This window comes from Thermobia domestica, chromosome 18 (assembly GCF_964235325.1).
Source record: "Thermobia domestica chromosome 18, izTheDome1.hap1.1, whole genome shotgun sequence".
In the NCBI taxonomy this organism is placed as follows: Eukaryota; Metazoa; Arthropoda; class Insecta; order Zygentoma; family Lepismatidae; genus Thermobia; species Thermobia domestica.
The window spans coordinates 177,417,296-177,444,790 of record NC_137471.1 but is presented as its reverse complement, the minus strand read 5'-3'; the positions used below and the strand labels follow the sequence as shown (position 1 = coordinate 177,444,790).

The 27,495-nt window shown below is 35.8% G+C and overlaps 1 protein-coding gene across 9 annotated transcripts; it reads left to right on the top strand.

Moving 5' to 3' along the window:
- The first annotated feature begins 7,995 nt into the window (after nt 1-7,995).
- Nucleotides 7,996-26,497, top strand: LOC145675850 (uncharacterized). Of its 9 annotated transcripts, none has more exons than XM_081746597.1 (5): nt 7,996-8,230; nt 9,087-9,245; nt 11,765-12,120; nt 19,280-19,837; nt 22,848-26,497. In XM_081746597.1, the coding sequence occupies exons 4-5, from the start codon at nt 19,461-19,463 to the stop codon at nt 23,446-23,448; spliced, it is 978 nt and encodes a 325-aa protein (XP_081602723.1). In that variant the 5' UTR covers nt 7,996-8,230; nt 9,087-9,245; nt 11,765-12,120; nt 19,280-19,460; the 3' UTR covers nt 23,449-26,497. The 9 variants fall into 9 exon arrangements, with proteins under 9 accessions (XP_081602723.1, XP_081602720.1, XP_081602721.1 ...); XM_081746594.1 differs by having other exon boundaries at nt 7,996-8,487; XM_081746595.1 differs by lacking the exon at nt 9,087-9,245 and having other exon boundaries at nt 7,996-8,487; nt 11,834-12,120.
- The last annotated feature ends 998 nt before the right edge of the window (nt 26,498-27,495 follow it).

Genomic DNA, 27,495 nt, shown 5'->3' with positions numbered 1-27,495 from the left:
TGAGGATCGGGGCGACCCACTTCATGATAGCTGCTGTTGCTGTTTCTATGGCTTCATTTATTTTCATATCTATGTCTGTGTCTTGTAGCTGTTGATTTTGTTCTTTTTCTTCTTCTTCTTCTGCCTGCTGCTTCTCCTTATCCGCTTCTACTGGTTCTGTGTGGGACTTGTAAGGGCCGGATGCTGTCAGCGATAGAAAATCTTCTTTGTTGAGCACGTTAGGGATTGCTTGTCTGTTTATGTGTGGCGTGGTCTAAGGGGACAGTCACTGCCGCCCGTTCTGTGCCCTTTCTTCTTGCAGGTGGCACAGAACCACCTGTTAATGGGTTTATCGATTGGTTGTTATGGGTCTCCCCACAGCGGTAGCAGACGCGAGGGCGGTTACATGATTGTGTGTTGTGGTCATACAGATAGCAATTGTTGCACGGGTTGGGTCTCCCTGTTGTTCTGCTGGCTTCCACTTTGTGTCTCTTGTCTTGGATGTAAACGCCGACTTCAATGAGTCTGGTTATTTCATTTGGGTTTTGGGAGAAAATACTTAGGAGAGGGAGAGGGCCTGATGCATTCTGTATGCGGATTACATTGGTGAAGTTAATGTTATTAGTTATGAGATCCTGTTCTATCTCTTCTTTGGTCAGCTTCACGTCCACTCCTTTGACCACACAGGTGAAGGTATGCTGTCTATATTTTCCAGTGGCGGGCTTGGTGGGCTGTATTCCGTCTTCTATTTCCACTGCTTCTTTCTTTGTCACACGTGTGCCTCTGGACTTCGGTCCGAAGTCATCTGGTTTAAACTTGTCCATGATTTCTTCGTGAGCTTCTTTTGAGTCGAAGATGTGGAAACCCTCCCCATTACGTGTGGGTCGACCACGCAGGTAGCGCAGATTTGGTTTGGAAATACGTTGTTGGATGAAGGGATAGAAAGCATCTTTTTCATACAAATGAGCTGCACAGTTTTTAACTACGTAGTGGTATGGAGGCTGTTCTGTAGTATTATCTGTGGTAGGGGAAGTGTTCTGCTCTGTTAGTCCAGGTATTTCTGTTTCGTTGGTGATCGTGTTCTTCTCTCTGCTTGCGGGTAAATTTGTGTTTAGTGGCGTTTGTGAGGGAGGTGCTGGTTTGGGGGTAGAAGTGTTCGTCTTTGTGGGAGGTTTTCTTTGTCTGGGTGGTGTTGCTGGAACATCTGCTTCTTTCTTCTCAACCTTCCTGTGACTTCTTCTCACCATCGTTTCTTCGGTTGTCGGCCTGATAAGGGCCGGATGTGTGTGCAGTATTAGGGTTGTGTGACAGTGAGCTGGGCGCTGGAAATCCCAACGGAATAGAAACCAACGCTTCCACCCCTCGACTGTCGCCAAAGACTGTTCACACAGGATGCCAGTGCGAATCTTAGCTATACAGGGGGTCTGCAGGTCGGTATAAGTTAAGTCGGTATGCTTAGTTTTAAAAAGAATGCATTACAAAATTTCTAAAACTATGCCTCAGAATAATATGGTTCGACATCCTTTGAAACCATTGTTTTAGTTTAACGTCCCTTCATCTTAACGGGATATTCGAGCAACCACCCGGGAGTGAACCAGGACCAGAGGTGTGTACGTCAACCATTTAGCTTAGTTTTGAAAAGAATGTATGATAACGCGTGAGAATATTAAATTTCAGAAAAGGGTTGACGTCGACCCCGACGTGGAAAGCAAACCCACCGAGGATTGAACCAGGGCCTTCCACGTTAAAAGCATGTACGCTAACCGCTTAGCCACAATGAAAGAAAAAAAAGAGTGCATGAATATGTGGTTAAAAGTTTACGCTATACAGGTTTTGTTTTGATAATTACGTATGCGTAACGTTAATGTTTAATGAATCTCTTCAACTTGCAAACGCATCATTTTAAAGGTCGTTGTGAGTGGAAAAATGCTTACGCGTACTTTGTCACATCTCAGCACTGATGAAACATTCACTCATGCATTCTTTTTATCACTATAGAATCGTAGGTCAGTTAAATGCTGATGTAATGGTCTCGACTTTGGTTTCCAGTATGACAGCAATAAACCACTCATTTCAGTAACATAATTATTTTTTAAACTTTGATTTCTAGTACGTGAGCTTTAATAATGAGATTCTGAGCGCCACCGCCAGGGAATCAAACTCAGGACCTTTACATGAATTGCTTAGTTAAGAATTTATCATAAACGTTATGATTTCCTGTTTATCAGGTGTTTAAGATTTTTCTTTCTTCTTTTCTTTTGTAGTAAATTCACGCTGCTCAATTCCTTTTTTTCCCATTACATACTTTACCGTAATTGTACCTGTTTGTTTGTTTTCTCCTTTTTTAACCATGGCCGAATCGGGTTTTACTGTTCGTAATGAAACCACTCTTCATTATAGACGATTTAACATTGAGGGCAGAATGCTCGAAATTCAATTTAACGCACCACCCGTAGGAACCGATGTTATCCAATATGTGCATAATAGTTTTCAAGCGATGCTGGACCATTTATTAGCCAATGTCGACGATGATGCGATGGTTGGTTTATCGATAATATCACCACGCAATACCAATAAGCCATTTTGGTTGAGTTTTCGCCAAGCACGAAACCTGACACTGGAAACAATGTGGGTCTCGTTCGAAAGTTTTACAAAGTAACACTGCATTTCTCCTGCACGAACCATTCACCGTTCATTTTCATCGCGTGGATATTCCAAGAGGATACGGATATGGAGATCGTTTAGCCCAAGGAATACTACAAAATGAAGAATTGTTACGTAGCAAGCGAGGGATTGTACGTGTAAAAAGTCAAGATTCAAGGTGTCTGGCGTACGCCCTTGTCATTGCTATCGGTCTGAGAAAATACAAGAATGTAGATATGAAACGATATAAGCAGTATAAAGATCAATCGAAATGTGTTGTGGACGATGAAGTGGATGCGTTATGTTCAAATGCAGGAGTGAATTTGGATCATGGTGCCAGTGTAAATGAAATTCGACAATTCCAGTCATACCTCAAAGAATATAAAATTACAGTGTATACCAGTTTCTCAGGCCATGACATCATGTACGAGGGGCCCAACGACGAAAATCGCATAAATTTGATTTGTTTGGCTGGCCACTTTGACATCATCCAATCTTTAACTGCTTGTTTTGCAACCAAGTTCTACTGTGAAGCGTGCCATAAAAAGTATAGTAAACGTAATGAACATGTGAAAAATTGTCCTGTAACGTGCTCCAAATGTTTACAGAGACCCCTATACGACAAGAATCAAACGCCGATATTGTGCAACGATTGCAATCGTCAATTTTATGGCGAAGAATGTTTTAGCTATCATCGTAATATTGTATATCATCAAGGGGAACCTGTATGTAAAGCAATGTAGTAAATGTTACAGAGTATATTCTTTTGTACGAAGTGGACAACGCATTCATGACTGTAATGAGATCTTTTGTAATATTTGTAAGAAGATTGTTCCAGGATCGCTTCAATGTTTCATGCTTCCTGATCGACAATGCTTGAAACCTGGTGTTCCTTCACTCATGCATGCAAAGAAAGCCTTATTGATTTTCTACGATATAGAATCTATGCAAGACAAGAACATTGACGATAATATGTTTGTCCACGTTCCGAATTTATTGGTTGCACAAGTATGTTACGCATGTGTTGAAAACGATAATATTCAGCAGTCTTGCAGTACGTGTGGTCAGCGCCAGCATATTTTCCAAGGAGACGATCCAGTTTATAATTTTCTCCAGTACTTGCGGGAACGTCGTCCCAATATAAATAGGATTTGGAACATCTGGAGCAAAGTTAAACACACAGTAGACATATAACTTAAAATCTGGAAAATGAACTGTGGAAGCAAGATGCCCCAAAGAGTAAATATTAGAAGGAAATACAACTAAAATAATCTAAGCCGTCCGATATTAGTGTGTAATCCGTAGTTTTCGGAGTCACTGTAGTAAACAGAGACATTGTCAATGTCATTGAAGCCCTCAGTTCAGTCCAATTGACAGAGGCGAAATAAGTGAAAACTAAAATGTCAAAAATATCTCAAACTAGCGTTGAATTCATAGTTTTTGGGATTCATGGAAACGGCTGACATGATTGAAATTACTTTTGAAAAATAGTTAGTGCATGCCTTGGATTTTCAAGTCAAACTTGGATTTTTATCATATCAATTTTATTAAAGGCGTATTTGGTGGGGTAGGATACTGAAATATTTACGCGAAAAGTATAGTATCTTCTATATTTCTGTAATGACGCTTTCATCACTGAAATTAGTATCCCAAGGAAGAAGGGAACTCACTCCAGCTTATTAAGATGGATTGATTGTTGAAAGGGATATCCAAATCTTTAACCCTTTCCAGCCCGAATTTTTCTGTGTTTTGGAAAAACATATGTACACAGTATTTCCTATTGCAATGATGCCACATCATAGATCCTCGGTTTTGCTTCAACGCGAGTAAGTAGAGATACCAAAGTATGAGATTGACCCGAAAGAAAAGTGTTATGATTACATGGGGAAATTCCATGAATTTATATTAGATTTATGATTATAAAAATTTTGTGGTTCCAAAGGGTTAACATTGGGCTGGAAAGGGTTAACAATGGAGAAAATTCTAAATAAAAAATCGGCACGAATTGTTCCCTTCGATAGGTTATGAAGTTCCTTCTCCAAAAATTTCATGTCTCGCGGTTAAAAATTGTAAGAGAAATCATGAATTTTCGTGAAAGGTAAAAGAACATAAGGAAAATACGAAGACTGTAGTGAGAACTATCGGCAAAATTTGTCCCTTTACACCGGCCTTAAGTAATTCACAATTACATTCAGTTTATATCTGACACCCACTTAATGCCCTTTTCGTTACGATTTGCGTCAACACAACGCAAACCTGACCCTTGTGTATGTGACAGTATGCATACCAATTATAAATTATCTTTCCATATTTTGCATTCCATTCCTTTCCACAAGGCTGGTACAGAATAACGCACTGACAGACTAAGACATCATAAGTCTTATACAGAGTTGTTCCGATGTGTGATTAGAGTCATACTAAAGAGATCGACTAACATTTGTTTCCTGCAGTAGTCAGACCTTTAGTATGATGCTAATAATTCTTCAACACGGCTCCATAGTCTTATATTGAAAAATCCAGTCTTTCGTTAATTTTCCAAAATTGGTTAAATATTCAGAGTTTAGAGAAAAATAAGTTTATAGATATATCTCGCTCAACCTCTAAAGTATACTATCAGTGAGACATTTATCCTTCATTTCACTCACTTTTCGATTTTCTATCCTTCTTTATTTTTGCATTTATGAATTTTGATCCATCATTCATTCCGGTTTCCAACTTTACTTTTATTTATCGTTGGTTTTCAATTGATTTTCAGTCAGTGTTGCCAATTTGGGGGAAAAGTCGCTAATTCTAGGGGATTCACCTTCCAGGATAGCGACAAAAAATAATTTTTCCGATTAGCGACTTTATTGGTGATTTTGGAATGACGATTTGGCGACTTACTTACAAATCTAGCGACTTCTGGGCTGCGAACAACTTGTCCTAAAATAAGTACTATTAACTCGAATCAGTTCAGATATACAGATATTTTGCTTATTTGAATCAGTGCATACGTTGACGAGCTCGGAAAGTACGTAATATTTATTTCTATATTCCCACTTTGATTGTTGTTATCTCTTACCTTCCAATGGGGACGAACTAAAGCTTTTAATGTCTTTTAGTTTACAGAGCTTCTGTTTAGAAGCACAAATAATACATTACCGATAGCAAACGGATTATCTGTAGAAGCGTGAGTAGACCTTTTAGACCAAGATTTTTTCTAGACCTTTAATTTTACTCGTTTTTCTAAATTCATTTTTGATTTTGTTGAAGCACAATGGATCATAAAGTTAAAATATATAAAAGTGAAATTATTGTTATATATATATATATATATATATATATATATATATATATATATATGTGTGTGTGTGTGTGTGTGTGTGTGTGTGTGTGTGTGTGTGTGTGTGTGTGTGTGTGTGTGTGTGTGTGTGTGTGTGAAAGAGGCAAAATTACACGATCTTTTTAGCGACTTTTCACACAAAATTGAAATGATTTCATCTCCAATTTAGCGACTTTTTGTATCAACTTGTTGGCAACACTCTTTACAGTCAAGGGAGTATTCTAGTATTGTGATATAGAAACGCAGGGATGCAACTTTTAGTGATTTCGTACTAGATTTAGTGATTTTATTATTGAGCTAGTGATCTAGTACGTACTTCGCTTAAATCTGCACAATCAAGTGCTTTTGGGATTTTATTTCTCCTGTGGATAAATGGCAAGGAAATGATTTTTGAAATGACAAGGAAAAATGTGTTTCGGTTCAGAATCTTTAGTTCTACTCTCATAGCGGCCCCTGCATTGAAATGACCATAGGTAAACAGACAATATATTTGGCCCTCCGCCACTTTATGTTCGCCGATATGGGATGAGAGTGTTACTTATCGTGAGCAGGTAGTTTTCTGAAGTAAGTGAAGAAATAATAATTCTCTGCTTCTACGCTTTGTCACGTATGGAGGCGCTGACAGTATCATTCACTTTGCTTCTTCCCAATGATTTTAAAGGGGGAGAAAACCATACTAATATACATATTAATAAAATATACCAGCAAATAAGCGCAGTACCGATGAAAGTTCTATCTGTGACACACTTGCTGAGCATAAATCTTTTGATATTGCAACGTACAAGCTTTCTAAATTTGTCATATCTTTTCGTATTATCTGTACAGTTTTTAACCTCACTAATTTCTCACGAGAAAATTTTTGGTACATGGAATTTGAATTCCAGACACTCGTACTTTCAGTCGCACTAATGAGTAAACTAATTTAGGTTTGTGGGAAAGACATCAATAAACAGGAAAGTCAATAATGCTAACCGCCGCTGTTTGGTACATTTTCACAAAGTAAGATTGTTTATGTACATCACGGATTTATTTGTAGCCAGGGAAGCCTGGGAATTTCCCCCCTTCTAAGTCTTGACTTCCCTGTCTCTAAGTTTAATTCAGTCTTCCCAGCCTGGAAAGATATTTTCCCCTTTCATAGGCTACATAATCTGTTTTAAAGTACAATAATTCAACTTCATGTTTTAGTAGCAATTCTTTATAAATATTTCCCCCCTTCTACAAAATCCACAAATAAACCACTGATGTACATATACGTACATTTTCAGTATCTTAGCACTTTCAGTATCGTGCAGTTTCAGTGTCAGTATTTTCAGTATACGTACACGTTCGGTATCGTGGGGAGCACGAATCCTTCGTAACTTGTTCTCCTTGTTCATAATATCCATAGTGATTTCCACCAGAACCTTCAGTTTTCTTTTTTCTTTCATAGAAAAAATAGATGGATTTGTCTTCTGCAAGTATGCAGGCTTTATTTACGGTATATTCACTTGATAGACTTACGTATTAATTTTGTAATCAGTTCTTAATTTTGAGAAGTTATTAAAAGTCATATTTCTGCCAATCGTTCAATGTATTTCAAATGATCTGCTTAATAGCATTTCTGTACTAAGAACTACAGGTGTAAAATTAAGTCAAGTAATCCAGAGTCGGCTCTTGAGGGACGTCCCATGGTAAATATTTAAATTTTATCGCTAAACTAAAGGAAGAAACACATAATATATTTATTCTTGTATACATTATAAGGAATTAGCGCATGGGATAAGCTTTCTTTTTTCAACTTGTAGCAACAAAATTATAATTGTTACCAGGGTGACCTCTCGAGAGCCGCCACTGAATAGTTCGCCCGAAATCTTTTAGACCCCTTCCCATTGTCCTGTTCTGGATACGGGAAATTTTAAGGGACACTAGGGAGTAGGAATAGTATCTAGCCATTATAGTTTCATAAAGTTAATTCAGATTCTCTTCCTCTCCATATTATATATATGGTGGTAACATTTAATGATTTTAGTGATTTTCCACTCTCTAATCTAGCACTAAATGTTGATTGTGCGTTGGCAACCATGCGAAACGGTTCTTAACCTAGAGGTTATTTACGTGTGCGAGTGTAAAATATCAACCTTTATACTTTTAATATTGAATTAGACAATTGTTTTAATTTTCGGAACAGTTAGAACCGACTGTAGCTTCAGTCAGTACCTGAAAATTGTACTAAAACGTAGTGCCTTTAGCTTTCCCTGCTCTGATGAAGACTAGGCATAATAGTATATCTCGAAGTAGACGTAGTTGGTGCGTGTTTTTTCGCATTTGTAGACGAAGTTCTATAGTAATGTTAAGCTCGACAGCTATCGATACTGGCCTCTGTCTAATGTGAATTTGAACTGCATCGATACTAAAAGGCACGTTAAATCCTACAGTAATTACTCATAGCAAAATATTACCACTTTCTCGGTCTTTTTATTATGGCTATAAGTATCGTCGACATCTATCGCGATAAATACCCCCATCTAATGAATAGAAGTAACTGATCAAAAACCTCTGATCAGGTAATTAGGTTTTGGGTAATGAGAGGTTACGTTATATTTTGTTTATAGTACTAGGCTATCTTAGAGGCGCACACTTACATGCATGAAATATTATTTTGCCTTAACACGAAATGTTCCCGTACTGCCTTTATAAAATGTTTCTTACGGTAGGTGATGCATTATTCGGACCAGATTGACTTTAAAGAAGCTAAGTATAAAACATGAACTCTAAAACAACAACCAACTTGTGCTAGATTGGCCATTACAAACAAATGCTCTCTGCCGAGTCAGGGCACGAGCGATAGGGGTGCAAAGTTTTAAATGGAGTATGTTTGTAAGGAGCGGGTGCGTCAGTGACGGTTCGTATATGCATGAACGAGGATAGTAAAGAAACATTTCATATACCACAAGAAAACCTGCCTTGCGTATATACAGCTTTGTGACACTCCTATGATAACTCATGTGAGGTACGGATTCTCTTTTAGGTTCCAGCCACGCCAGTTTGCGATTGACAAAATTATGTGCTGAATGTTCTTAGGTTTCTGTTCTTTTCTACCATATTATCATTCTACAGCTTCCTTCTTAATTATTTCATGTCCATAAATTATTATCTTCTTTAGCGTACAGGCCACAAGAAAGGTTGGATGTAAAAGTTTAGTTTCATTTTATGAGTATACCGCTCTCAAACACATGGATTGTAGGTCGGAGACTGAGAAAAGCATGATAAGTGAAAGTCTTAATCTGATTGAAGTGAATGAACTTTCATCTCAGGCTAATGTGTAAGTCTAGTGTTTCTCTTATCTTTTGATGTATATAAAATAATAAAATACAAAGTAGAAAAAACTATTTTAAAAATTCACTACTATTTTCCAGATTAGTGTGTTTCAGAATTTTTTAAAGTATTTTTTCAAATTAAGTTATTTTTCCGGTCTCTTCGCTGGTGTTATTCTGAACCTATGCGCTTTCGTAAAGTTCATATTCTTCGTTACCACCTTGAGTGAGCGGTACTCCTGCGGTGACGGAGTTCTTATGGGATAACTATAAAAAAAAAAAATGTTACTCGTATCTATGTTTACGCAACCGCACATTTTTCCCTTTTCCGTTTCTTGAAGGACTCATCTTATCCTCTCAATTAAAGGCACAACAAAGACTAATCATGTTCTTAGCGATGACTCGAAGCTGCGGACACCTCATCACCACTCGCCATGAAACTACACTAACATTGTCGTCTTGACGATACTGTTGTTTCTCAGGATAACCGACATCCTCACTAGTTCGCAATCCATATTTAATTTAAAATTAATCTTAAATCTAGTGGAACAGGAGCAGATTTGTAGTTGTTGGGCATTAATTTTTTCAAACGAGATAAGAATTGCTCTCGATTTTGAACTTTCACAATATGGCACTTCTTCATTTTTGAGTTTTACTTCCCACAATCAAGCGAGAATTCCAAGGGAGAAAACTCTAATTAAATGAATGGTGGCAGAATGACGAAAGTAAAACGAAATGCAAGAATCCATGCATACGGTATTTGACGCGTCTTCACTGGAATATCAATAATATCTATTATAGGGAGCTAGCTTGTTTACCAGCGGGGGCTGAGGTAGAGGGGGAAAAATTCCAACATTCTTTCTGCCTGACTCTTCCGACACTCCCTTACCCTCCATCTATATGTCAGCGTTACCAGGGGTAGAAAATTGTCACTTGAATGTCATTCTGAAGAGTTCGTGTGAGTTTGTTATTTATTGAGTGCTAGTGAGGTTGTGGTTTTATTGCTTATTAGTCATTTGACAATGGCTTCACAGCGTAAGAGAGAGCAAGCTATACACAGCGAAGCTAGAGAAGTAATAAGGAAGGTCACAGTACAGTGCGACGAAGAAGCGAGGGAGAGAAAACAAGCATTTATTATCAAAACCTAATTTGCGTGTGTCAACGTATACAGGGATCTCTGTGCGAAGTGTGACAAACATACGGAAAGAGGGACTGGACGCTGGTGAATCATCACTCACCACTCCAGGTAAAAAACGACCTAAAGCGGAACAGTATAGGTTTCATTGTGATGAATTTGACAGGTGCGTTATACGTGATGTTATACAGGACTTCTATTTGCGGAAGAAAATTGTTCTAAGTGCACCAAAGTTATTGTCAGTCATCAAACAAAAAGTAGATTTTCCGTGGAAGTTTCAGGCTTTACGGCGGTTGCTTCATAGTATAGGGTTTCAGTGGAAAAGATGAAGGAGTAATATAAAGACTCTCATCGAGCGTCCAAATATTGTGAATTGGAGGGGAAGGTATTTGAGGGCCATTAGAAATTACAGGTCACAAAATAGAAATATCGTTTACGTAGAGACGAAAGTTGGGTAGACAACAATCTGACTTTTGGGAAATGCTGGCAGAGTGAAACTTTACACGGTGTGTCTTCAAATTCTAGTTCTTCGAACAGGTTGATTTTAGTGAATGTTGGAGCAAGTAGTTGGTTTATTGATGGGGCAAGTTTAACTTTTAGAGCAGGAAGAGCTTCTGGGGACTACCACGGACAAATGAACTCACTTAATTTTGAGAAATGGGTTACGGAAAAGCTTGTCCCGAATCTTTCTAAAGAAAGTATCATTGTTCTTGATAATGCTCCCTACCACAACATACAAATTAACAAACCACCATCAAAGTATGCTGTAAAACAGGAGATGAACTGGCTTCAAGACAACAAAGTTCCCTTTTCCCAAAATATGAAGAAGTTTGAACTACATCAGTTGATTGAACAACATAAGCCATAGGAGAAAGTATATCGCATTGATGAATTATCGAAGATCAATGGTCATAACGTACTTCGTCTTCCGCCTTACATGTGTGAACCTAATGCCATTGAACTAGCTTGGGCAGAAATCAAAAGAATTGTTAGGGAAAGTAATCCAACAGGGGATTAGCCTTTGACTAGATTGGAGGAAGTGACCAGAGATGGTCTGACACCGGAGTATTGGGAGGGGTACAACAAACACGTGATTAGAGTGGAGTAGTAGCTCTGCAAGAAAGATGGATTAATAGAGGATACCATAGATAATTTTGTAATTGAACTTGGTGGCATTGACAGCGATGATGATGATGATACAAGCGAAGAGGACGAGAATTCGTCTTCGCATTCTGAACTTGCTCAGCGCATGTCCGATAGTGATGATTAGAGACCGGATGTTAGACAAAATGTGTATTCTTTAATATTAAAAATATAATTAAAAGTAACGTTTTGAAGTTTAAATCGGAGGTTATATTTTGAATTTAAGACAATTTTATTTTGCCTATTTAGCCCGTCCCTGCCTAAATAATTGCTTTAGTGCCTAATATTGCCTATTCAATAAATTTTCTTCCAAACTAGACTTTATTGGGAGAAAGTACATAATTTAGAATTTCAAGAAAGGATTCTGCCTCTTCCGAGAAATGTAAGTGTTGCTTATATTGATAAGATGTAAAACTTTGGACTGCTATGCGTACTGATAAAGTGCTGTAAAATTTTGGACTGCAGTGTGTACTGATAAATATGTAAAATTTGGACTGTTATGTATAGTAAAAAAGTGCAGTAGAGAGTGTATTTACCAAATATACTCGGAATATATGTCAAGCTTCGTTTTCATATATACAGGAAAAGAAGATATTCACAAACAGGTAGCCTATGTTTCTATATTCTTTGAACATTATCTATGACTTGAATTTATTTTTTTAATTGTAGTGAGTATGTATCTTCATTATTTTGAGTTACATTTTAGTGCATATTTTATAAATTTTAAGTGCCTATTTGCCTACCTATTTTCCAGGTTTTTAATGCCTAAACATCTGGTCTCTAGTGATAATGATTAATTGAACGTAAACATAAAACATACCGGTACATTTTTCATTGCACTTGTAAACTGTTACGTGTTAATAGGAATGTATATAATTTATTTATTTCAAGTGTTATATATAAGATCTGTGATTAGGTTGTAAATAGATATATTATACAAAGACAATAATGCCATTTTTAGAGCCAACAAAATATCTTCGAAAGAGCGGAATATTCTTAGATATAATTATTATAAATAAAAGTTAAAATTATTATTATTATTATTAATTATTTATACGAATTAACGCTCTAAACGAGCTTAGAAGCTTCTAAATGTAAAACCTACACTTTTTCTTGCATAAAGTGGGATTTGAACCATTCCATTCAGCTGTCCCCAGCGGAATTGACCCCTTTATGTTGGAATCGGAGACTAAAATGCTAGACCACTCCGCCATGCGGGTGGCCATAAAATATAGAAGTGAATAATATGCATAATGTACCCAAATACGGTAACTGCTTATGCAAATTTGTAAATGACGAGTTAAAAAAATCTTTTGATAGCGGTTGCATGATTTGCATAAACTCTTTGAATTATGTGAGTATTAGGTGAGTTTCTTCTACAACGAACTGGTAACCCTGCCCAGGGCCGTCAAGTGACCGTTTCGTGATGATGTGAGTGGGGCACCTGTCAATCAACTCTGAATTCCTCAGCCTCGCATTAAAGCCAGCTCCCTATATTACAGTGATTTTCAGAATTTTAAGCAACTGTGCTATATAACGGCTATTATCTCGTTCCAAAGCACTCATTTTCAGTAAACATAATCTTTTATCTGGCAAGTTGTACAAAATGGTTAAACATACTTTGACCTGCTTGCGACGTCAATATCCATGTTTCCCGTGTGTTCGATTACAACCATATTAAGTTCATTTGTCATTTACAAGTGGTTCCTTTCCAAGTCATATTTTTTCTTTCCCCGATCATGAAGTTTTCCTTACAGGGTACACTATTTACCATGATACTCCCTTCTAATTTTTAAACTAATGAACAAAAAAGAATAATTTTTTGTACTATGCAAATATTGTCTGGAGGACATTGTTTAGCATGTTGTGTTATACTACGAAGTTAAAAGTATTTGCAGCCAATCATAAAGTTGAACTTTTACAAATAGCAATACGTCCAGTTATTACATGTTTCAAATCTACATATAGAGCAAAAACATAAAATAGCACACTTGTCATGCAATGTTGCAAACTAAGAACACAACAGTATCACATACATAATCAAATTCTCGACCGTACTACAACAGTAATAATACAAGTGAGATGGACGGAACAATGCACATTTTAAGTATTTTAATGTTGAATATTATGGTCATCGTGTGACATGTCAAACAAGTAGAAATCAGGTTACAATGAATTGAAATTTTACCTTTTACAAAGAACTTCTTTACGATAAAATCTTTTGATGTTGCCATATTCAATTTCCAATAAACATAAAGTTTATAATACCGTTTACAGCAATTTGAAATCTCAAACCACTCGGAAGGTATGAAAAAAATGCCTATAGAGTAGTGTAAGGTCTGTCAATAGTCGGCCATAATACTACTCCAAGTGTCCCTGATTTAAAAGTAGGCTGAGTTCTGGAAATAACTACATCCGATAGAGATAGCTAACATTTCGTTCCGATAGCATTCTTCCATCTCTGTGCATTAATCTATTGAATTAAGTTATTTTCGTACTCCATCAGAATCTTTTAATTTTTCGTAGAAATAGTACTGAGCATTACAAAACTCATTCACACTTCTCGAGTTCGGTTCTTCCTTATGGAAGTCCTTAATATTGGTCCAGTAATTATTCTATATCGTACGATATATTGCGCCACTTTTCGCTCTATAGTTAGCTACTAATATTACAGGTGTCCTGTCTGGTTGGAAGACACCTTTCCGCCATCGGTGACGTGAGACTCTGGTCCTTTCGATCTTGAAATCTGAAAATGTTTATGAATGTCACCGACTAGAAACATTACTCATACGCACTGTCTCTGTCAGCTCTTTGAGTGTTTGGTGACTAAGCACCTGGTGTGGCACTTCAAGACAGATTCTCTCTCCTCAAAATTTAATATGGTTTTTGGTCTTTTTGATCTACTGTATACATTCTTTTCCACCAAGAAAGCTAAAATCAAAGTATGTCCTTCAACCGAAATCGTTTTGTTTCAACGTTTGGAAAAGACATGTCACAACGTTGCGTTACGCAATACTGAATCATCTTCAAGAGTGTAGACCTTATGGCTACTATCAATCTAACTGTATTTAACAATGTTATTTCAGGGATCCGTTGCTTGAATCCTCTTCGAACAATTTTTCACAAAAGTGGTGTTCTATAAAGTAATGTTCTTAGCATGATAGTGTTTATAATCTGTCAACTGTGTTCTATCGCAGATCCAGGTTGTATCTCTGGTGTGCTTTACTTTGATAATATTGTCTTCCCTGATGCCTTCGTAATATCACTCGCCAACTTCAGCTAAAATGAAATCATCTTCATTGTTCGAAAGAGATAGTCTTATATTTCACGACGAGAAAACTCATGATCTTTAGTTGCTGTCAACAAATTTTTCATTTTCCTGCACCTCTAGTTTGGATTCACTCGTTTTTTCTGTTTGTTAATACGGTTCGATATCTTGGTTTCACATTTGATTGCCGTTGGATCTGGGCATCCCACATTCGTAATCTCATCTACTGAAGTGTTGTGAATTTCCTTCGAGTGATTTTCAACCGTACCTGAAGTATTGAATTGTATTGTTCTGTTACAATGAAATCAGAGTCTGATTCATCCCAACTTGAGCTGTGGATGTCTTGTTTACCTATCTGATCCTTCCTCTCTTCTGAAGCAACTTGATACTGTTCATCATGTAGAAATTAGGCTGGCTACTAGTACTTTATGCGCTAGTCTTGTTTCTCGTTTTATATGGAAGCAAACAGACATTCTCTAATTGACAGTCATCAGACTTCTCAGAAATTATATACTAAATATGCATTGCATTACTGATCAGCCCTGCAATATTCCTTTGGGTAAAAGACGAATTTCCGACCGATGTCCAGTGGATAGATTACCTTTGTACATTTGTGCCCACGAGTCTCTTATTGCAGAAGAATATTTTCGTGCCATCCCTTTCCTTGACATCTGTTTGTACTGTTTCTGTTGTCGTGAAGACTCGAACTTTTGTTGTTATCACACGCCAAACAAAATGCATGAGAACTATTAGTAAGTGTTCGGAGAGTTATTCGAACAGTACCCCGATTTTAATATCACGAACGAGAACAAATCAGAATTTAATCTGCTTTGCCTGGGTTTAGTTGTGTTTTGCTGAACTAAAGCAGTCAAGCTTGCCTCTAACCGTTTACGTGATCATTCTCTACGTCGAGTGCCTATCCGCACTCATTTAAAAACCGCTTTTGAAATTCTAGAAATATCATCGTGTTATTATTCAGTTCAAAAGTTTTCTCGTCGCGAGTTCCGTCGAGAAATTTGGACTTTAAAATATGCAAAACGATAATCATGCCAGTTATACCGTCTGGTTCCGAAATAAGTCGCTTACTTTGAGAGAAGAATGTAGACTGAAGGCATTTGAGGACAAGATCTTAAGACGAATACTCAGAATCAAGAGTGACGGGAATAGAGAATGGTGGAAACGTCGTGACGAGTAACTGCATAATTTATATTATTTACCAAACATTGTTAGGGTCATCAAGTCTAGTAGGCTCAGGTGACAGGTCATGTAGCTAGAATAAAAGAAAGTAGCAACGTTTTCAAAGTTTTAACTGGAATTCCAATCAGAAAACAACCAGTAGAAACACCCAGGCTCATATAGAATTAAGATAAATCTCGCAAAAATAGGAATACAAACTAGAAACTGCATCCAGTTGGCTAAGGACAGAAATAACTGGAGAGGTTTTGTGAACGCAGTATTGAACCTCCAGATTCCATAGGGCATAGAGTAAGTTAGTTTCAAAATGTCTTCAGTAAACTTTCCCTCGTTCAAGGCGTTTTTGTAAGATACCATCAGCTACAGCAGAGAAGTGAGTGGGTTGCGTGTAGGACGTTCGGGTTGACAAGCGTGTCAGCAGGGCAGCCAACTGCATTGACAGTTGATCCAGCATAGTTTTGTCTCCCGTGAGCCAATTCCTGTAGCTAGTGTCAAACGGATTGGCCTTCACTGGAAATTAGTCGAACTAGATCGACGAAAATGTCTTCAATTTTTGTAACTACTTTGGGCAATACACATATGTCACTAGTTGTAGAGATAAAGTGATCGTGCCATACATGTGTGTAGAACTAACTTGTGTGGCATATTTCTCATGTAATTGTCTGTATGTAAAGCATGTATTGTTCTGCTAATTATTAGGGGAAACTCTTTTATAAATTCTCGCTTTTATTCGTATGTTCGATACAGTTAACATTTCTAAGTATATTATTTTGCACCTTTCATTATTTCGTTCTGTTATTATTGGTATTAATCATTTTTTTCGCTTCTTACTTATCCATTTACTATTCTCACGGATTGTATTCATTCCTTTCTTTTTTTGCATCAGTGTTTCTATAGACCAGAAATCGGACTTGCTTTTTCTGAGTCTTACTTTTGATTGTTATTTATTCCTTTAAAATCTTTTATGAGTAGTATGTGTCTGTTTCTTCAAAATGGAGACAAATAGTCGTAAATCTTGCTGATAGGAGTCATTGTCAGAAAATGTTACGCGTATGTTAAAAGTAAATATTGCTATTTAATGTGTGAAAACAAGATGAATTATTTTAGCGTTATAAAATTGTATGTAGCTGTTACGAAATGTACTCTTGTGTACTGCATTGATTCGAGTAAGTATATTGTTAAGCATTGTGAAAAAAATTTGGGTAATTATATGTACCCCTATGTGGAGTTCAGTGAAAACAGAATGAAGTTTTGTGGAATTCGAATTAGTAGGTGTTGAATGCATTTGTACCAGTAGCTCATTCCTAAGTAAATTTATAGTTCAGAAGGATTACATTAGGTAACAAAGTGATAGTAAGATATGACATTCCTGCTGACGTCCTCATAAAAGATCTCAATTAATTAATCCAACTTTCAAAAATGATCCTTATTGATTTTGGATTTGCCACATTTATAATTTTAGAGATAACTATCGCTTTGCGTTAATATAATACTTGACATATTTTGTATTAATTTACTAACGTAAGACTTGTTCAGTTATCAATATTATGAAAATAAAAATTAGTCTATTTCGGCGTTGTATAAAATAGACTTCTACGTCTATTTTACCAGTTCTTCTTGTACAAGTAAAGAATTCGAATGCCACCATATAAAGAATTCAAATGAAAGCCATCGTATACCGATTACTTCTACTATTAAACTCTTATTATATTATGGTTATATTATTTTTAATGCCTCTGAAATTTTGATTGTGCTTGTGGCTTCCTAATTATACCGCCCATGGTTGCACATATAATGAATATGGGTATAACCATATAATCACATGTCTCTTCCAATTTCCTTACAAATTATATTGGAGGTAGGTATTTGTTTCGTAACTCAATGTAAAGGAAAAGATGGAATCAAGTGAATCGCGGAAGGGATTAGTTTTGCCAAATTTGCAGACACAAAGCTATTTGCAGAAACTCAAACATATATTCTAAATTTTCATACATTCTTCAATAGTTGCTCGAATGTAGTGACTTGTGTACTAATCTCCTTTTATTATGTTGTGTTTTGTGATAATATTTTATATCTTACTCCATGTGTTCAGATGTAAAATATTTGTTAGAATTATCAGACTTGCATGTAAATTAACCAGATTCGTTAACGAAGGTACCAAGAAGTACTGATAGAGGGCACTTAGTGTTCCAATTACCATCAGTCGATCAAAATAAAAGAGTAAATTTGCATATTATTTCAAACATTCACCAATTCGTATCTTTAAATGATTCCGTATAACTTAGTATAAAGATAACATCCATAAAAATAAACAAACGTTTCAGTAACACGTTCCATATATACAATGAACATGAAGAATATGCAATTCATTCAATAATGTTAAAAGCAGTTAATTTCTTCAGAAAATGTAATTGTGATTTTCTTCATATTGGAACGTAATTTTTCAATCTCTCAAGAATACTACGTTATATGTACCGTGCTTGGCAGCTGTTTATTTTGTTCGAATTATGTCCCACGGTAAAAAATTCATGATGCTGCGTCCTAAAAATATAAAATTCAATTATACTTTGTCATTTCATCCGTAATCTAATTCGGATCTACATATAGCACTGTTAAATTTTTGGTTTCAATCTTAAGCGTTTATCATAGTTTAGTTTGTAGTATAGTTGACCAAACATTAGAAACAAAATTTCTCTAATAATCCGACACTTTCAAGGGCAATTATTTGAACTCCTGAAATATTTCCTGGACCATAAAGCATGCACTAGATATATAAACACATTTTCATAGCATAACAAACTTCAATTTTATATTATTACTACAATGAATTGTTGATACTTCAAGTAGAATAAGCGAGAAAATATTACTACTGCTCATGTTCAAGAAAAAATGCAAATTCCTAGAACAGAAATTCCCAATGATCTACAAAATTACCTACCAAATGGCTGTTTTCATTTTAAATGTTTTAATAAATAATACATTAAGCAATTCAATTGCTGACTAGGAACAGATATGATAATTGATATTTTAGAAAGTATAAATGTTGGAAAAGTTAGCTTTCCTCTGCCTAAAATCTTTATGGCTTTCCTTCAATCCACAGCATTTTCTTGTAGAAGCTTTTAAGATGCAGTCCAATTATTGCCCTAAAAAGTGTAACTCGTATATTTAGTACTAATCAATAATCACTGTAAAAGTTTGGTTTTATGATTCTAATGGTTGCAGTTTTACTTACTTTTCGATTTCTTTAAGCCAATAATTCTAAAATTATTCTGTGTTTAATCACTTCTGTTTGTTCCTTCTAGGACCTTAGACATGAATCACATTCTCTTAAGACAGAAACAGGTTCGTTTTCTGGAGACTGATTAGGAGTGCAAAGCTATTGAAGCAAGTTACAAACAACTTGTTCAACACCCCTTTCGTATTTCAACCAATTTGCTCAATATCTTTGATCGTCTTTTATTCTTCATACAATTTAAAGTCAAAATGGAGGATGAATATCAAACAGAGAATAAAGTACAATATATGAACAAAATTTACTTGAAAACGGAAAGCAGCGATTGTTCTATTGAGGAATATCCACTGGAAGAAATTGATGGGGTTTTCAGAGAAATTAAACAAGAGGAATTACTACCGTTCACAGAAGAAAATGAAACAATACCTGAAACTTATTCCTCGTCTTCTAACTCAGAATTTTTAGTGAAACAGGAGCTTGAAATTAAGCAAGAAGAAATACATTTTATTGACTGTGGTGACAATCTAAAGATTGAAAGCTCTACCTTATCTTCCGGATCCTTTGAATCAGAATCAAATAGCACAGCAGAAGATAAAATATGTAATACACATGAAACTGAACTTGAAAGGTAATATTCTATCTTTTATAAATTTAATTGTAGGTGTTTAATCCACGTGTAGATAGATATAATTTGTTCCTGGAAATAATTTACAGATACTCATTTATTTAAATTTCGTTACTCACTCATAGAATAACTTTTAGCCATAATAACGAAATGTACATTCAAACATTGTCATGCTTTTAAATAATTCGTCCAGTTTTTTTAACATTTAGAATAGACCTCTGCAATAGTAGACACTATTTGTAAGTTGTATAATGGTTTTGTTATTTGGTTTACCACTTTCTCTTTGTCTTACGTCCCCTTTTTCTGTTTTAACTCCTTTAATGTTTATCTAAAATTATCTTTTATCGTCAGTTCCTGCATGTAGGATACTCACTTCGATTCTCCTACAAATGAATAAAAACTTTCGCATCAAATGTTAGCAGCGTGACACACAAAATTTCCCAAATGATCAGCTGGTTGTATATGGACGATTCAAGCAAATGATTCATACATCACGGCTTCGTTAACCACAAGAAATCTGGTTGCATGTCCTTCAGCCATGCAAATGTATTTAAACAACTGAGTTGAAATTAATGAACTGACATAGAGGGACGCAAATGGCATTAGGCTTTGTTGCATCCTTTATACAACTTCTTAGATGGTCATAGTCATTTCGGGTGCGCTTTACCGTCAAATCTGATGAAGGATCCGATCAGCTTGAGTGCAGAGCACTTTAGCTAATAGACTGTTATTACAAGTAGCTTTCCCAATTGGACTCACACATGATATACTTTAATGATTAATATATGAAAATAATATAAAGAACTGAAAAAGCTCATAACATTTTTGACTATTAAAACTGCTGCGCAGTTACAGAGTTAACCTCTAGGAGCAACATAAAAAAAATAGCTGACTTACAAACAAGGGCATTTCAGTTCTCTCGATTTTCAAGTCAACCAATGTGTTTTTAGTGTGGTAATTACTGGCGAAGATCCACGGTGTAAGCACACGTTGTAATGCTATTCTGATCTTTACGAAATGAATTGTAGTAAGCGAAAGTTATTCGACCACTAAGTTTAGAACAGCGGAGTATATCTATGCTCCTTTTAGGTGAAATCGACAAAAATGGAGTGTAAAAGGCAGCAAGAAATTACGTATTTCTTAGCTGACTGCATGGAACATTCCCGGCATTATTTCCAATTTCGTCTTTTGAGGGACACTGCAACACAATAGTGTTTCAATGTTTATTTAATTGAAGCTATTACCTTGTATTTAGTTTGTAGCAGATTTCGTTTTATAAATTGGATGTTATAATATGTCTGTGCTTTTTTGTGTGTTAAGTAAAATACATCTTTCGTTAAGCTTTTCTATTAATGGTAAAAGTGCCACATTTTGATCATGATTAGGAAACGTGTCCTAAATTATTTTATCATAGAAAGTTTTGTATAAACTCCAACATTTCAAGAGCCTCTGCACAGCTAACAGAGAAGTTAATATACCCATTATCCAGTAGAGGCTCCAGAGTTCTACAAGACGGACGTCATGTCGACAATGTAGGGTGGGCTTTGTACTCCCCCTACAAAATCGATCTCCGCCTTTGGAGTAAAATTTCACTTTTGAAGGCATTCTTCAAATTCTGACGTGAGGGACAAATATTACAGAAGAAAACGACGAATTTGACTTTCTGTAATATATATCCAGTATTATACTGCAGAATTATTTAATATAATTTTAAATACTTTATCCAGTTCAAAGGAATTAACGTGTTCAAAAACTAGAAATAACTTGGCGTTGCTAACACTGCTCAAATTATATCTTCCGACTGAATTCTGCAGTTGATCGTGAAAAATGATTTGATTATATACCTTAACATAAATATTAAATGCAATATGAAATGGGTACAGAAAACCAAATAATGGTGAACAGTTAACCAGTTTTATTTAAAGTATATTAATAACATTTGTTTACTTGTAAAATACGGACACGATATAATGTTTTCGTAATAAATTGAAGTGTACATTCGGTTTCAGTAATTTCTATAGCAAATGAGAATGCATTCGATGATTTATTTTCAGTCAAGATGTAGACCCACTGTTTAACGTTGAATCTGAATCACCCGTGTTTCTATCGGGAAGCAAACCTTATCCCAATCGGAAGACGTTAACTATTCCTACAAAGAAGCTCCAAAATAGATGAAATTCCTGAAATCTATTGGCAACCGAATTTACTGAACCAACCGTAACTGTTCTCCCGCTTTAAACCTACCCTACATGATTTGCAAATAGCTCCTTATGCTTGGTTTCAGAACAAAATTTTATAAAATCAATTTAAAATGTAGTTCAAGATTACATACTTTCAAAAATTGTACATCTATCACAAACGTTATTAAATTCTGAAATCCTAAAGTGAATTAAAAAAGCATATTATTAATCTTCATAATAATTTATTTATGAGTGTTGTAGAAAAAATACAATCCCTCGTCGAAAACATACTGGGAAGCTGTCTTCTTTGAAACGATATGACTTACTGTTTCTCTAGCTACTACGAGGTCTTTCCTCCTACGCTCACCTTCATTGGATGGAATGAAGACCACAAAACCAGCACAGAGTTGAAGGGCGAAACTCTCGCTTTCCCACTTCTTTCCGTCCGATGGGCACAAGAAGTTAGATAGAAATCGATTTTTCTTCAACTAAAATTGATTGAACTTGTACGTAAATGCAGGCGTTTTAAGGACTGTTCTCTGAAGCAGCTAACGAAAGAAAGTGCCAAACTAGAATACATCGTAGTCGCGCTGATTATGCTACTACCCTTGAATCAAGGTTGCAACCTCCACAGTAAAATAGTTGAAACTATTTCCTGTTGCTCATATCAATACAGGAATAAACATCCTTAATTGTTTGTATTAATTTTTGTTATCTATATATTTTAATTGTTATTTTAGAAAGGCACGTGACTACATTGCAGAACTGCCTCTGCCATTGTGGAAACATAATATGTTCATAATATGTTCATTCATTGCAAAATTTCATTTCAGAGAACAAACATGCAGTCAAACAGACGAAAGACTACAGGGCGGAGCTGCATTTAGTCGGATTTGTACGTCGAAAATCGACTTAAAACCAAATACAGAGGAGGCAAAATATCGTTGCCAGGAGTGTGGTAAGACGTTTGTAAAAAAATTTAACCTAGAACGTCATATGTTAAATCATACGGGAGAAAGACCTTTCTCCTGTGAGATGTGTGATAAGCTTTTCACTTCCAAGTTTTACTTGAGAAATCATATATTAACTCATACAGGTCAGAAGCCGTATTCTTGTCTGGAATGTGGTAAAGCCTTCTCTCAAAAGCTTTATTTACGAAGACACAAACTTACCCACACAGATGAAAGAAAATTCTGTTGTCAGGAATGTGGTAAGGCATTCAGAACAAAATATCACCTGAGATCTCATTTAACAACCCACACTGGTGACAAACCTCATTCTTGTGACACGTGTGGCAAGGCGTACTTTCAGTACTCTCATCTACAAAAGCACAAATTAACTCACACAGATGAATCATCACTGTTGTCACCCATGTGGGAAATCGCTCACGAGGAAAGAGCACCTCAGAAACCACATGTGGAGTCACACAGATGATAGATACTCTTTTCTGCAGTGAAACAGAACTTTCGGGACTTGTAAAGGTAAGAGATATACTCTAGCCTCATACAGGTGAAGACATTTATAATCTCACACCGGTGAGAGATCATGCGGCTTTACAGATGTAATTTATAAGTACCTTATGAACTCATGTAATTTATAAGTAATTTATGACCTCGTGTAATTTATAAGTAACTTATCAACTCATACAAGGGTAAGAGTATAATCCGTAAACAATATAAGGCAATGAAACGCGAAATAAATTAATAAATAGTATATATAACTAACGAGTAAGTATAAGGGTTGTTGGCTTTTCACCTTGTATACACCGTACTAGTATTCACTAAACAATCAGGAGTGACGCTTTTGTTATTAAAATGTTACTAAGTTAGTAAAAGTTTGTTCTAGGCTAAACCTATCATCCGTAACTGTTCAAACTTTCAGTGTAACGGGACACTATTGACAAGCCATGCGATTAGAACATTCATAACTAACTTCTAGTAGAAAGATGAAGAATTAGGACAAGAAATTAAGACCTAAAAGTGCAATATTCAGAAAGCATCTAAACAGCCTTAATTATCAGCATTATAAGATATAAATCGTACACTTTCTGAAGACTTGCAGCTACATGTCTACATGTGAGGAAATGCTAAATCAAGTACCAAGGTGAAAGGGTACTGAATAACCTGTAAATTATGATTTCCTGAAAAACCTTTACATTACATTCTCAGAAAATAACTGCATAATGCATAATGCCCCCATTAAAGTTACTAGCGTCTCTTTAAAATAAGACTATTAATGCAGTGAGTGCTAACGGTGCGCTAGGTCGAAATAATAGATAGTTTCTCACTTCAAACTCGATCGTTTTCCTGGACTTGAAATCACATTATTCCCATACGATCGTACTACGGGTCGTAGGATAAAAATTTCCCTTAATGATCTGATGTTTCACTTCTAGACCTGGGTGATTTCAAAGATTTGAGATAGCAATAAACTATCATCACTATATCCCCATATAGTCATTTCCGAGTTTTACTTCAGGTATACCTGAAAACAGCTCGAGGCAAATTAACCAAGAATCCCAGCATTAAAACAGATAATTGAAAACAAATTTCATTTCTTTCTGAATATTTAGAAGAGCAATGAACAGTTTCATGAAATGAAATTTTCAACTTTTACGTTCCACGCGTATGCCGGCTAGGCTAAAGGAAATGGTGATGATGAGAAATGAAATGATTAAACGAAAAAGTCGGAAGAAACGGTAGAACCCTAGAAAACCAATGCACACGGTGTGTCCGCCGCAAGTCTCACTTGGTGCATGCTGGTATCAAACCAAGGACCCTATACATCAGAGGTGAACGTTCTACCACTGAGTCAATGTGGCTCCACGAAAAGTTTCATGTCCCGAATTGAAAGAAATTTGCGCTTAAATAAGATCAAAGACGCGTTAAAAAGTTGTTCAATGGAGCTCACCTCAAAAATATTTTCAAGACGAGTTGCTTGGTAGGCAGAAAAGAATAGGTGGTTTTCTTGCCATTATCAATAAATTATAAACAAAGTAATGTGTTAATTATTATATTTTCGTGACCTTTTCCCGTTTACTACCTCTAACCTGTAGTTAGAAAAGCGTTTACCAAATGTTACACAATACTTTAAACGAACTTTAAACAATTATGTCATCTTCATTAATAAAGTGAGTCTGAAATCCTAGATTGAAATAAGCCGCAAAATTTACTAATGAAAGATCATAATATATCTGGAATCAATAGATCAAAAATTTATATGGCAAATTTGCACCTAACAAAACGAGTGAAATAGATATATGGTAAGTAGTGGCGTATCATGTGGTTCACGTGCATGCAGTAACACGATGATTTAAAGTATCTCTTAGATATATATATCACACTAACTACAATATTCAACAATTATAAAGTTTTGGTTTCTGCATAATAGACTGAAATCTTACATCATCTTATTTTCGACAGTCTTCTACTGAGCATAGCAAAAATAATCCAAAATTTATTATATGCAATGTAGACACTTCTTCGCTCAAAAGGATATTTTTCCAAACTATTCTGTATATCATTCTTCGTGATCATCCTATTAGTCTGAAACCATAGTACGTCCTACAAATATAGTCTCAACTAATTCTGACTCAGTCATAGAGAAAATTAAGAAGTTAACTTCAAATTACACTGAACTAAAAAATAAACATTTCCCTAGAAAGATAAGTGTTCAACTTTCGTGCACTAGAATTATTCCCACGGACACTCCATCTGTGGGATGAGATATATATCCAAACATTGTAGAAGGTTAATTTCTGTGTGATTTTGTATGTTTTGTACGTGTTGAAATGTCAGCAGTACGTAGGATATAGCTGGATTAACTGTATTTGCTTTTTGCAGATGTTCGAGATTAAAAATTTCTAGAAAACGAATAGGGTATTATACCAAAGGCCGGGGTTATGGTTCAATCAGTCCTCGTTTTTAAGTATCCAAAAAGAAAAAAGAAAGAAAGAAAGAAAGAAGGTGAATCGCGCACTGCCACGGAACTCCACTACCCTAGCACGTGGTAATGGATGCGCAATTCCTTTCTAAATTTTTATACTTATTTTTCTCCATACATTTGCATTACTTATTCTTAATATAGCATTCCTATAGTATTTTGTTAAAATGTACTTACTTATTACTCAGTTTTTTCAAAAGGAACTTTATTTTTAACTTTTTCGTTACTGAAACAGACTGATTTTTTTTAAATACTTCCCCGCAACACACACTATGTACGTTTACGTTAAAATATGTCAGTCTTCTTCGTGAGTAGATTAATCAGGTTAAAATAATAGGCGAGTTTTGATGTTACAATTGATAATTCTAATTACCAAAAATATGTATAGGATTTCGGAAGCAATGACAAAGTCTTTTGCAATATGACTGATATCAAAAAAAAATACTGACAAACATGAGTGCAGAAATGTCTCCATTTAGGCTTAGCACTAGCCGAAAATATGTGAAAGCAGTCGTAACTCCAAGTCGAAATGTAAGGTAGAGAATAAAAGGTAGTATTCATTATTTTTCTCGTAGTTTTCACTTATATACAATTGTATATGGTGCATGGGTACCCTCAAACAAATTTATAAAATGACTTAGATATTCTGCCCAACGTAAAGAAGGAGATAAAAGACGTTTCCAACCATGACCAGTCATATGAGACCCAAGTACTGGATGGAGATGTCTTCACCGAGTCCAGTACATTGAGGTACTGCTGAGAGGACCAAACTTCTACCACCTTTCCTCCTAAGTTTCCAAACCTACCCGTTTTAGACAGACTGGTGAAACCTTAATCCGTATTGGATCAAGGACAGAACGAGACCATAATTCCAGCTTCCACAGATGAGAGATCCTGGGTCACACACTTGATACATACCTTTTCAAATACGCAAATGTATCTGTACTATTCATACAATGGTGGCAAAAGAAACAATAATCAATTATAATTTTCACAGGTAAAATCGAAGTACATTGTTCAACTCAGAAAAAATTCGTTAAAACATGAACAAGCTGCTCCACCATCACGGAAGAAGTTTTGCCTACTCCTGTATACAGGTAAGTTTAAAGTAGATTTGTCTTAAATCCAACGATTATGCTCCGATAAGGAAGACGACAATGATCATAATGAATGAAAGGCGGTATAAAAGAAATGGAGTACCCAGAGGAAACACACGTACACGCTATTTGTAAAACATAAGGCCCATTTGGTTCGGGATACAATCGGAATGCTGCGCACTACTCAGCGCTACGTCATGGAACAATGTAAAGCATTTTAGGTTAATCTTCTAAGACTTCAATAGAAAATAGTATTGAACTACCGTTTCATTTCTATTTTCGTCACATCGTAATCACTACTCTTTGGTTTGTATTTCGAGAAAAATATTTAAATTCGAAAGTAACTAATATAGATTCTCACTCAAAATTTCGTATAGCTGAGAGTATCGCGAACGTACTAGACCAACCACAGTGGAAGAACATCGTGAAGAAAATACGGCCA